Source organism: Heteronotia binoei, chromosome 7 (genome assembly GCF_032191835.1).
Source record: "Heteronotia binoei isolate CCM8104 ecotype False Entrance Well chromosome 7, APGP_CSIRO_Hbin_v1, whole genome shotgun sequence".
Classification (NCBI taxonomy): domain Eukaryota; kingdom Metazoa; phylum Chordata; class Lepidosauria; order Squamata; family Gekkonidae; genus Heteronotia; species Heteronotia binoei.
In genome coordinates, this window is record NC_083229.1 from 10,791,291 (window position 1) to 10,804,143 (window position 12,853).

Genomic DNA, 12,853 nt, shown 5'->3' on the forward strand with positions numbered 1-12,853 from the left:
GAGTGGGGACTAATTAAGACTAATAAAATTAGTCTTAAAGGTGCTACCAGACTCTTTTGCAGCAACAGACTAACGTGGCTAACTCCTCTGGATCTATTTCCTTGACACAGTCACTCTCTTTGCACCAAACATTTCACACCTACCCCTATCAGAGAAGACAGTGGATTGAGAATCAAAATGTGGGAAATATCCCTTAGGATCAGATTGTGGAACAAAGTTTTGAATCCAGTGGCACCTTTAAGACCAGCGAAGTTTGAGTCCAAGTATAAGTTTTCATGTTCGTGCGCACAAAAGCTTGTACCCAGTGTAGAACTCTGTGCCCCTGAACTCAGACTTTGTCCTGCTGTTTTAGTCCGATGCGCTACATCTGAATCTACCACATTGCAGAAACAGCCTGAGGATGATGTCCTCAAAGGAAACTTGTGAAACCTGAGCTGCGCTTGTTGAGCATGTCTCCAGAACAGAACAGAGCCAGTTTGGTGTAGTGGTGAAGTGTGCGGACTCTTATCTGGGAGAACCGGGTTTGATTCCCCACTCCTCCACTTGCAGCTGCTGGAATGGCCTTGGGTCAGCCATAGTTCTGGCAGAGGTTGTCCTTGAAAGGGCAGCTGCTGTGAGAATCCTCTCAGCCCCACCCACCTCACAGGGTTTCTGTTGTTGGTGTGGGGGGGGGGGAGGTAAAGGAGATTGTGACTGCTGTGAGACTCTGAGATTCAGAGTATAGGGCGGGATATAAATCCAATATCATCTTCTCCAATATCATCATCATCGTCCTCTCCCTGAACTTGTCCCATATCAAAAAGAGAACCAATCGATCAAAGAAAACCAATTGATCATTGAACCAATATTTATAGGGAAGAGATCTTCTGCAAGCTCTACAAAAATCCCCCCCTTCCAGAAAAAAGTGCAATGTGTGTGTGGGGGGCCTTCTCTTTGGCCTAGTCATTTGTTTACTTAAAATGTTTATATCCTGTTTTCCTTCCAGTGCTGTTGTTTGAAGTATGCTATTAAATCTGTGACCTGTACAACCAAAAAGAACCTTGGCACCATCTTAAGGGCAAAGAATTTTCTTGTGGCGTGAACTTCCTCAGAGAAGAGCCCATTTCAGGTGCCTCTGAATCTGGTGTCTAGGAGATCGTTTCAGAAGGGAATCTTGTTGGGTCTGCAATAGAACAGCTGTAGCACCTTTGGAAGCCTACAAGATTGGGGGGTAGGGGATGTAAGCTTGGGAGGACCAAAGCTACCGTCATCAGATATCTTGGTGTCTTGGAAGCATCTGCTGGAATGCTGGAATGGCCTTGGGTTAGCCATAGCTCTGGCAGAGGTTGTCCTTGAAAGGGCAGCTGCTGTGAGAGTCCTCTCAAGCCCACTCACCTCACAGGGTGTCTGTTGTGGGGGGAGAAGACATAGGAGATTGTAGGCCGCTCTGAGTCTCTGATTCAGGGAGAAGGGCAGGATATAAATCTACAATTCTTCTTCTTCTTCATCTAACAAAATAAGCTCTAGTCCTTGAAAGTCTCTTGTCTGAATAAATCCATTAATCTTTAAAGTGCAGGAAGGTTCCTTTTTTTGGGGGGGGGTGTTTTGGGGGGGGCGGGTTGAAACAGCCTGATCGCCCTTCTGGAATCTGTTATCTGGGTTGGCACATCCATGCAAGGTTATCACACTGCTGTTAGCTGGATAAGTGCACCTCTCCTAGGGAAGAACGCTGGACCCAGGCAAATAGGTGTGAAAAGCCTCAGCTTGAGACCCTGGAGAGCCACTGCCAGTCTGAGCAGACAATACTGACTTTGATGGACCGAGAGTCTGATTCAGTATAAGGCAGCTTCATAGGTTCATAGGTTCTCCGGTGATTGCCCTTATCTGTTGGGAATACTTTCCCCCGCAGTTGTCAAGTACCAGTTCGTAACCAGGGAAGTTAAGGCTGTTCAGTTCTCCGTGCCATGATCACATGTAGTGCATGGCTAAATATTGCAATGCACAGTTCCGCACCTTAATTTTGGAGGCAGAACGGCCGCCCGCTAGGGCAGCCCTCCATTTTGGATGCAATTCTAATGTGGCTTACTCGGTTTTGGGCAGTCATCTATTTTGGATGTAATTCTAATGTGGCTTACTCGGTTTTGGCGGAGGATGAACTTGGTGGAAACGTTACAGCAAGCTTGCGTGCTTTCCGGACTGTTGCGCTGAGACTCAAGAACGGGAGCACCTCAGCCAAAGTGTCTCCAGTAACTCCTCCCCTTTCCTCCCTTTCTCTTCTAGGTCTTCCTGAGCAGTACTACAGCCTCACGTGGTTCCTCAGTCCGATCCTGGGCCTGATCTTCACTCCTCTGATAGGCTCTGCTAGTGACCGTTGCACCCTCAGCTGGGGCCGCCGGCGGCCTTTTATCCTCGCCCTCTGCATCGGCGTCCTCCTCGGCGTTGCCCTTTTCTTAAACGGCTCAGTTATAGGTAAACGACAGGCCAGGTTGGGGTGGGGGGGGGGAGGAGGGCTTGCTTGGATCTCAGAACTCTCCACGCTGCCTTGAAAGCTAAGGGCGAGCAGCTGTTGTTTTATAGTTTTAGGCTGCATTCGCATTTAGGGCTAAACGAGGTGAGATGACATGACATCCGTGACTAGATCGCTTCTGTGTTGCTGTTTTTAAATAATGCCTGTGAGTGGCAATACTCCCTCTAAGCCAGGGGTGTGAAACATGCGGCCTGAGGGCCAAATCAGGCCCCCGGAGGGCTCCTATCAGGCCCCCAAACAACTGACTCTTGTCTGCTTCCTTCTCCCTCTCTTTTGCTTCCTTCTGCATCTCAGCTTGCTTTGCAAGGCTTGCACAATCACACAGGAGCTACAGAGCAAAACCTTGATTTTCTCCGTTGGTTGAGGCTCCTCCCCCTCCTGGTCCCCTGGGGAAGGAAGGAAAGAGCCAGAGCTTCCTTGGCCCAGTTCCCCAGATCCCATGGGAGAAATACAAAGAAAGCACCTTTAAGACCAACAAGTTGCTAATGTTTTAAGCTTGTTTTATTTTAAGGTTTAAAAAAAAATCTTTAGTTTGTGTTTGTCTGTGTCCTTTAAAAAGTTTATGTCTCTGCTACTTAATCTTGGTTGGCTCTGCCTCTTGCGGAAGCCAGTTATGTCTCTGCTACGGCCCGGCCCGACAAGGTCTCGAATCAGATCTGGCCCTCGTAACAAATGAGTTTGCCACCCCTGCTCTAAGCTGTGGAGCCTTGGAAACAAAAATTCTGCTTTGTGAGCTATTGGCAGTAAAGTTGTGAGCTACTTACTAAACATTTTTCCTGAGCTAAGACAAAAATGTGTGAGCCAAAGACTAACAGAAAACTGAGCTTACTCACACTATCTCAGTTTAGAGGGAACAGTGGTGAGTGGCCATGGGAGAGGGAGGCAGATCGGGATTGGGGGAGGGGAGTTTAACCATACCAACAAGGTTAAACACACATGAAGCTGCCTTATATAGAATCGGACCCTTAGTCCTTCATTCAGTATTGCCCATTTTGACTGGCCGCAGCTCTCCAAGGTCTCAGGCAAAGGTCTTCCACATCACACCTCTTGCCTGGTCCTTTTAACTGGAGATTCTGGGACCTTCTGCGTGCCAAGCGGAGGCTCTTCCGCTGAGCCACAGCCCCACCTCAACGTGTCTGCTTGCAAATACTAGTGGGTTGCAGCCAGACGTACAGCTCCAAATAAAGCTGGGCAGTTACAAACGCACCTCTCAGGTGGTGCATCTCAAACTCTCCCCCCACCCCTTTTCTGAAGATCACACCTACTTTTTAAGAACCTGCAGAGGTGGCATTTTAGAATGGCTTTAATCCAACTGGTTCTGGGATCTTGCTCTAAATATTTCACCATTTCTCTGCAACAGATTCTTGGATTACCTTTGTGACACTTTTTTTTTAAAAAAAGTTTAAACACACACTAGAAGGGAGCGCAGCTCTTACCCTACAGGACAGCAGATTACGTTGGTGAATTTTCCAGAGTGCCCGGTCAGCAACAGATCTTGCAAAGATTGTTCTCCGATGACAGCTTCTCAGACACCTTCCAGGAAACAAAAGCATCCTTCACGTTTTGTCCTGTGCTTTATTCCATTTGTCTGAGCTCGGCTCAACTGAAGGATGAGTAGCCAGAGCTCAAACATATGCCATTCAGGAGATTTGTGACTGCAGTCCCAAGATTTTCTTTTTTTAACTTGAAAGCAGCCGGGGGAGGGGAGGTTGTGTGACTTCTTCCATTCCACTTTCCAAATTCCGCCCTGCTAAACATTGGTATAACAGCCCTGTGGCGCACAGTGGTAAAGCTGCAGTACTGCAGTCGGAGCCCTCTGCTCACGACCTGAGTTCGATCCCAGCGGAAGCTGGTTCAGGTAGCTGGCTCCAGCTTGACTCAACCTTCCATCCTTCCGAGGTCGGTAAAATGAGTCCCCAGCTTGCTGGGGGGAAAGTATAGATGACTGTTGAAGGCAATGGCAAACCATCCCGTAAAAAGTCTGCTGTGAAAACGTTGTGAAAGCAGCGTCACCCCAGAGTCGGAAACGACTGGTGCTTGCACAGGGGACTACCTTTACCTTTAAACATTGGTATTAGTCTTGGTGGTAGAAAAGGCAGTACTTACGTCCCCTGTTGTCCATAATGTGAGTGTTTCCCTGTCACAGAGCCAATATCTTTGAGAAATCGATTTAATTCAGGGGCCTGCGGTCTTTTTGATCTTGCAGGCCGTGTTCCCTCTAAGCTGAGTTAGCGTGAGCTGGCTCTCAGATTTTTAGCCTCCAGCTCACACATTTTTGTCTTAGCTCAGGAAGGATGACCCCAGACCGCACTAATTCAAGCAGCAGCTCACAACTTTTATGCCAGTAGCTCACAACGGAGAATTTTTGCTCACAAGACTCCACAGCTTAGAGGGAACATTGCTTGCTGGCACATTTGGAATTTTGAGAGGGAAGTAGTCTGCACTTCCCCGAAACTGGCTTCCGCAAGAGGCAGAGCCAACCAAAAATGGTTGCCATAGAAGGTGGAGCCAAGCAAAACACCTACCTCCCCATTCCTCCACTTGCAGCTGCTGGAATGACCTTGAAAGAGCTGTCCTTGAAAGGGCAGCTTCTGGGAGAGCTCTTTCAGCCCCACCCACCTCATAGGGTGTCTGTTGTGGGGGAAGAAGATAAAGGAGATTGTAAGCCATTCTGAGACTAATCCAGAGAGAAGGGAGAGGTATAAATCTGCAGTCATCTTCTTTTCTTTACAACTCTTGGGAGGAAGGAAAACCGGAAAGGGAAAATGGAACCAGACACTGACAAAGTGTCTAGACATTGGAGAATGTACCAAGGGAAGCACTGGTGGGTGCCGTCATGCTCCACTGGCTCCACATTAGGGAACTCGCTGGTTTAAATCAAGAAAATACTTCTGGGGTGTGTGAAAGGGTTAAATCCCTCTTTCCCTCTACATAGCTGCTGATTGGAGCCTCATCAGCTGCTTCAGTGATGACAATAAAGGCGAGATGGCCAATCATGGGTGTTTAATGGGACATGGATCTCTTGCATCTCATCTGTTTTGGCTCTAGGGAGAACTCAGAAACACACACAACTAGGGGGCACTGTAGCTACCACCAACTCAAAGTGCTGCCATATGTAGCACGGCTGCTTCTACAAGCCTTCCTTTGCTTTACCGTCGTGCCAGCCAGCACAGTATTTGCCGGAGCGAATGCAGCCGCCTCTCAGCATGGGAAAACCGTAGGAACCTGTTCACAGGGAAATATTTCCTGTTGTGCTCCGATTTCCCTTTAACGCATATCTAGCCAACCACATCCTGTTTCCAGCATTATTCGAAGATTGTTCTGTTCTTAAAATGCGTGCACTGAAAAGAAAAGATCACAGCAGGATTGAATAATTGTTTTATCAGACGGCTACACTAGGGAAAGCTGACTTTATCTCTCTCGCTCCCAAGCTGTTACTAATAACCGTGCTGTAAGGAACAATTGAAGCCGGAAATTCACCTTCTTCGGGAAATTCGGCTTGAGTCACGCTGTAATCTGGAGAAAGGGATTTGCGCCCCCTTTGGGCCATTGTTGCAGTATGGGCCGGAACGTGCTCAGTTTGTCATAACGCTACACCTGCAAAAAGTTCCCAGAGATTATTGAAGCGGGAAACTCTCTCTCTCTCTCTCTCTGTAGCCTGGTAAGGTTTAATCTCCTTAATTAATCAGTCATTCAACACTTGAATTGCTAGCTAAAACCTGGGAGCTGACATAGCACCGGGTGGCTCAGGCGCTTCTGTGTGCAATTTCCATGTCCCAGACACCCAGCAGTGGCCATCCTTCCTCTCCCAGGGGCTTTTGAATTGGTTTTTAATCAGCAACCAAGTATCTTTATAGCAACATAATGTTATTACAATGTTCATAACAGGTTCGCTGAATTCCTCAGCTTGAATGTTTAAAAAAAAAAACAAGTCCCCACCCCTTTCCCCTTATAGCTCCACAATGAAAGGGGCTAGAGAATGTTTTTAAATGAAATCTTTGACTGCAGAGAACCAGAGGGACAGTGGCTCGGTGGTAAAGCATCTGCTTGGTAAGCAGAAGGCCCCAGGTTCAATTCCTGGCATCTCGAACTAAAAAGGGTCCAGGCAAGTAGGTGTGAAAAACCTCAGCTTGGGACCCTGGAGAGCCGCTGCCAGACTGAATAGACAAGACTGACTTTGATGGACACAAGAGGGTCTGATTCAGTAGAAGGCAGCTTCATATGTTTTACACATCTTGTTCTAATGATATGCAATTGCCAAGTTAAAGCAGAAACAAAGAAGTAGCCGGGGGCGTGGCCTCTTCAGGGATGGGGTATGGGGAAACGGCTGCTCCCCGAAAGGCTGAAAGATGGTTCCCTTTTTCCTGCTCTTTTTGTTCACTTCTCAGTACAATTTCAGCAATGCAGGTTTCTTTTTGCCAAAGCTGGTGTTTCAATAGGTGATTATTTTCCGAATCCCACCTTCTTTTCTTCAGGGTTGAAAAGAACCAAGGGAATGGTAACTAGCCTTTGGCAGGGGCACCCAAGCATACTTTGGCCTCCTGTCCATCAGTGCAGGTCTCCCAAATGCAAAACGCTCTCTGTGCCAAGATCGGAGTCGCTGGGCCTCACTGCTGAAAGAGCCATTTCGATAGACTAAGGAGCGCTGCTGGCTGCCGATGCTGGCCCCTTGATCCCTTAAAGAGACCAGTCTTACCCCCCCCCCTTTTTTGTGAAGTAACCGAGATTCTTTCCTCTTTGCCAGGTCTAGCCATTGGAGACGTACCAGACAAACAGCCGATCGGCATAGTCCTCACCGTGCTGGGGGTGGTGGTCTTGGATTTCTGCGCCGATGCGACGGAGGGACCGATCCGAGCCTATTTGCTCGATGTGGTGGACAGCGAAGAGCAGGACATGGCGCTCAACATCCACGCTTTCTCGGCTGGTACATCCTTCTCCCCATCCCCGGAGACACACCTACATAGGGCCGGCAACAGCATACCCGGAGGAGGCGCAGCAGCCTGGGCTTCTGGAAGAGCCCATTTCCTCAGGCCCTAACCCGTCTGCTCACGTGCTAACCACCCTACCACCAAGGCCCCAGTTGCACCCCCTTCCCAGTGGCACCAGGGAAAGGGGGGCAGGAGGAGCAAGCAGCAGTGGCCAAAGGGAGGTCGTGCAAGCAGACGGGGGAGGGATACAGAGGCAGGAGGGAAGCGTGAGGAAGGGTGGGAGGGGATGAAAGGTGAGTAGGCCTGGTGGTAGGCAGAGGGGGGGGCCCTAATTAGTGCCTACCCCCGCTTTCTGCGGCAAGAGCCCGGCATGTACTGAAATAAGAAACTATTCGCCGAGCAGCCAGCAGGTCATTTGAAATTAGTATATAATCCAGGAATTGACAATTTATGCCAATAAAGGCTGACTTGACTTGAACTTCAATGTTAATTATTAGTCATGTTTTAATGAATTAAGAGCCCCGTGGCGCAGAGTGTTAAAGCTGCAGTACTGCAGGCCTAAGCTCTGCTCACGACCTGAGTTCGATCTCCGGTGGAAGCTGGGTTTTCAGGTAATGGGTTCAAGGTTGACTCAGCCTTCCATTCTTCTGAGGTCGGTCAAATGAGTACCCAGCTTGCTTGGGGGGAAAGTGTAGCTGACAGGAGAAGGCAATGGCAAACCACCCTGTTAAAAAGTCTGCAATGAAAACGTGATGCGACGTCACCCCAGAGTCGGAAACGGCTGGTGCTTGCACAGGAGACCTTTCCTTTTTTCGAGTATAAGCTGGAGTTTTGACTCTCAAAAATGTATATCCCAAAAATCTTGTTATTCCCTCAAGGTGCAACTGGGCTTGAATCTAGTGCAGGGGTGGCCAAACAGCTCAGGAGCCACAGGTTGTACTGCTCCCGGAAGCTGAGGAGGAATTTAATGCAGGCTTACTCTCAGTTAAGCTTGTTTAGCATCAGGACCTCAGTCAGCCTAACTGCTGACCCATAGGTAGGTGACTATTTCCACCATGTGTGAAGCGGGGAAGGAGAGAGAAATAGCCTGGATAGCTAGCTCTTCTCCTCCTCCACAGAGACCTAGAGTGGAGAAAGAGAGCGTGAGAGCTGAGAGAGCCACTGGTAGGAGAGACAGAATTAAAGAGGGACGCATAGGGTTCCCTCTTAGTTTCATAGCTCTTGCAGGAGCTGTATTTACTAAGCTTGGTGTCAAGGCAAAGAGAAATGGTATACATGGGTGTTTTTGTCTCCCAGTGGTGCCAAAAAAGTAATTCCCTAACCTTTCCCTATGCTGGTTTTATGGGGACTGTTATTCCCAGCTTTTTGTTTTTTTAAACAAGTCTCCTAGTATGATAGTGTTGTAAAATGTGTTTTATCTTGCTGTGCAAAGAGAGTATTAAGAGTTTTAATAAAGACATGTGTGTAATATTTGTTCATGTCTTGCAGCCCTCAAACATCTGATGTTTATTCTATGTGGCTCTTACATTAAGCAAGTTTGGCCACCCTGATCTAGTATTTTTTTTTCTTGGAATATGCAGTTGCACTGAACACAGAATCCTAAGTTTGTTTGTAGAGAGCATGCAGCAGTGGTTTAGGGTTTGTTTGTAGTACATAACTGGAGAAAAGGTTTGTTTGTATTTTGTGTAACTGCCACATATAGCTTCTTAAAGGGGAGGTCTACCATCTCATCCCTTTAAATTGTTACAAACCTTTCCACAAAGCAAAAAAACTATCTGATTTTTTTTTTTGTCCTTTCCCCCGAGGTCTTGGAGGAGCCATTGGCTACATGTTGGGTGGCCTAGATTGGACGCAGACCTTCTTAGGAGACATCTTCAAATCTCAAGAGCAAGTGCTCTTCTTTTTTGCCGCCATTATTTTCTCCGTCTCGGTTGTCCTCCACCTTTTCAGCATCGAAGAGGAGCAGTACAACCCTCAGCAGGACAGAATCGATGACGAAGCAGACACTCTTTCCAGCGTCAAACTGAGCGGCAGCCTCCCGCCTCTGAATCGACTGAACGTCATCAGCGAGGAAGACCCCTACGGGAACTCCATGTTCCCAGATGAGGTCCAGTCGGAGCAAGACCTCAACATGGAGTTCCTCGAGGTGGACATAGTGCGGAGCAAGAGCGATTCCGTCCTGCACATGCCGGACGCCACTTTGGAAATCGAATCCGAGCTGCTTTTCCTCCACGATATCGAGCCCTCCATTTTTCAGGACGCCTCCTACCCGAACACCCCCCGCAGCACCAGCCAGGAATTGATGAAGTCTAAATTCAACCGCCTGTCTGCTTTCCTCAGGGAAAACGAGAAGGAAGAAGAGATGTTACTTGATAATCACTTGAACGAAGCCAAAGTCCCCAACGGCAACGGCTCCCTACCAAAAGACCTCCTGAACGGACACGCTCGGATCGGCATGAAGCAGTCGAGCACTTCGAACTCCATGCGCCGGCGGAGGCACATGTTCTACCGCCAGCCCTCGTATACCTTCTCCTACTACGGGAAAATCGGCACCCACCGCTACCGCTTCCGGAGAGCCAACGCCATCGTCTTGATCAAGTCCTCCCGGAGCATGAATGACATCTACGACATGCAGAAGAGGCAGCGGCAGAGGTACAGGCACCGGAACCAGAGCGGCGCCACCAACTCCAGCGGGGACACAGAGAGCGAAGAAGGGGAGACGGAGACCACCGTCCAGCTCCTGTGGCTCTCCATGCTGAAGATGCCCAAGGAGCTGCTGCGGCTTTGCCTCTGCCACCTCCTCACCTGGTTTTCCATCATAGCCGAAGCTGTGTTCTATACTGACTTCATGGGGCAGGTCATCTTCCACGGTGACCCCAAGGTGAGCACAAAGCTTGGGCTACCAGTGGCAAAAATGGGTCAAGGGCACCAAGTACTTGGAGGGCTGTCATATAGAGCAGCGGCTCCCAACCTTTTTGGCACAAGGGACCGGTTTGGGGGAAGACCATTTTTCCACAGACTGGGGGGGCGGGGGGCAGCGCTGGGGTTTGCACTGTTATCTGGGAGAACCCGGGTTTGATTCCCCACTCCTTCACTTGCACCTGCTGGAATGGCCTTGGGTCAGCCATAACTCTGGCAGAGGTTGTTCTTGAAAGGGCAGCTGCTGGGAGAGCCCTCTCAGCCCCACCTATCTCACCGGGTGTCTGTTGTGGGGGGAGAAGACACAGGAGATTGTAAGCCGCTCTAAGTCTCTGATTCAGGGAGAAGGGTGGGGTATAAATCTGCAATTCTTCTTTTTGCTATCCCAGGTTGCCCCTCCCACCTGCGCCCCGTCCCTACCCCCATGGGGGTCTTTAAATGGGGGGGAAACTGCGGGTGTTTCTGCCGCTTTCCCACTAAGTAGCCAGGGGGCAGAAGGCCAATCTGCCTCCTGCTCTCATTTTAAGACCCCCACTGATCAGCTGATGCAAGGGGAGGCAGCTTCGGAGCGAGGCTGCGCTGCCACTTTCGTCCACCTGGGTCCCAGGAGGGTGGGGGTGGCATGGCACTAATGCCTTGCTCCGTGGCCCAGTTGCTAGCAGGCCACGAACCGGTGGTTGGGGATCCGTGATATAGAGAATGGTGCAGAGTTGTTTTCTGTTGCCCTAGAAAGCTGGACCCAAACCAACGGGGCTGAAAGAGTTTTTGGCTAAACATTAGAAAGAGCCTCCTGACAGAGCAGTTCCTCAGTGGAACAGGCTTCCTCCTGGGGAGGTGGTGGGCTCTCCTTCTTTGGAGGTTTGTAAGCAGAGGCTGGATGGCCACCTGACAGCAACACTGATTCTGTGGACTTGGGCAGATCAGAAGAGGGAAGGCAGGAGGCGCTTAATTCTCATGGGCCTTTCTTACACACCCAGAGAAATGCTGATCGCCACTTTGGGGTCAGTCGGCAATTTTGCTCCAGGCCAGTTTGGTCAGGGTTTTTTTGCCATCTTATGGGCATGGAGGCTGCAGGGGTCACAAATGGGGTCTGCTCCCTTCCAGTGTTCCCTCTAAGCTGCAGGGTCTTGTGAGCAAAAATTCTACTTTGTGAGCTGCTGGCATTCAGGTGGTGAGCTCCTGCATCGATCAGTGTGCTCTGGGGCCCTCCCTCCTTGAGCCAAGAGAAAAATGTGTGAGCTGGAGGTTAAAAAATCTAACACGCTAACTCCGCTTAGACAGAACACTGCTCCCTTCTCCTTTTATGCATTCGCTTGTCTGTGGCAACTTGACGCAACTCGAGTGTCATTACTATAAGTAGATGAATTGCTGCAGTTAAGCACAAGCTTGTTAATAGTCATTTGCCCGATGCACTGTGATGGGGGGGGAGGGGGGATCGTCTTTGGGGTAACGAGGTGTAAAGGTTATTTAGGCATGGGGGGGGACTATGCAGGCCGTTGCGGTCAACCGCGGCTTATACACGGTTGCGCTGAAGCTGATGTCACTTTCTAGAAAACACGTCTTGTTTTCCCACAGGCTCCTTCCAATTCTACCGCGCTGCATGACTACAATGCTGGCGTCCAGATGGGCTGCTGGGGATTGGTCATCTATGCCGCTACTGCTGCCGTGTGTTCAGGTAAGAGATTCGGTGTCAGCAGGCAAAAATCCATATCCTAGATCAGAGAAGGCCGCGCATGGCTAACTCCAGGGCTTTTTTTTTTTTAGCAGGAACGCAGTTCCGGCTGGCTTGGTGTCAGAGGGTGTGGCCTAATATGCAAATAAGTTCCTTTTGGAGTTTCCCCACAAAAAGCCCTGTGCGAAGCAATGGTGATGTCAGGGGATGTGGCCTAATGTGCAAATGAGTTCCCGCTGGGCTTTTTCTACAAAAAGAGCTCTGACTAGCACAGTGTAAAATTGGGGTGAGGGGCAGCAGAGGGAGAGCTTTCTAAACACGTGGCTAGCCCAAAACCCAGGATCGGCAAGAACGACCTCCCCTTATTCCTCCAACAAAAGCCACTTGTGTGGCTCGGGGCTGAAAAAACACAACGCTCACGTAGTAAACGTTCCTAGACAACCCAGCAGGGATCAGGAGATGCCTCTAATCGGGGAGAACCAGGTTTGATTCCCCGCTCCTCCACGTGCAGCTCCTGGGCGAACTTGGGTCAGTCCCAGTTCTTAAAAGAGCAGTTCTCAGAGAGCTCCCTCAGCCCCGCTTCACAGGGTGTCTGTTGCAGGGAAAGGAAGGGAAGGAGATTGTGAACCACTCTGAGTGGAGGGCAGGGTATAAACCCCATCTCCTCTTACATAGGAACATATGAAGCTGCCTTCTACTGAATCAGACCCTCGGTCCATCAAAGTCAGTATTGTCTACTCAGACTGGCAGCGGCTCTCCAGGGTCTCAAGCTGTTTTTCACACCTATTTGCCTGGACCCTTTTTAGTTGGAGATGCCAGGGATTGAAC

At 49.6% G+C, this 12,853-nt stretch overlaps 1 protein-coding gene across 2 annotated transcripts in view; it reads left to right on the top strand.

The window, feature by feature from the left end:
• The window catches only part of SLC45A4 (solute carrier family 45 member 4), a 75,457-nt gene that overhangs the window by 43,745 nt on the left and 18,859 nt on the right, over positions 1-12,853 (top strand). For both annotated transcript variants that reach the window (XM_060243183.1, XM_060243182.1), the window contains exons 3-6: positions 2,260-2,448; positions 7,251-7,430; positions 9,240-10,315; positions 11,929-12,028. In XM_060243183.1, the coding sequence (XP_060099166.1) occupies positions 2,260-2,448; positions 7,251-7,430; positions 9,240-10,315; positions 11,929-12,028 (1,545 nt within the window). The remainder of the gene's footprint in view (positions 1-2,259; positions 2,449-7,250; positions 7,431-9,239; positions 10,316-11,928; positions 12,029-12,853) is intronic.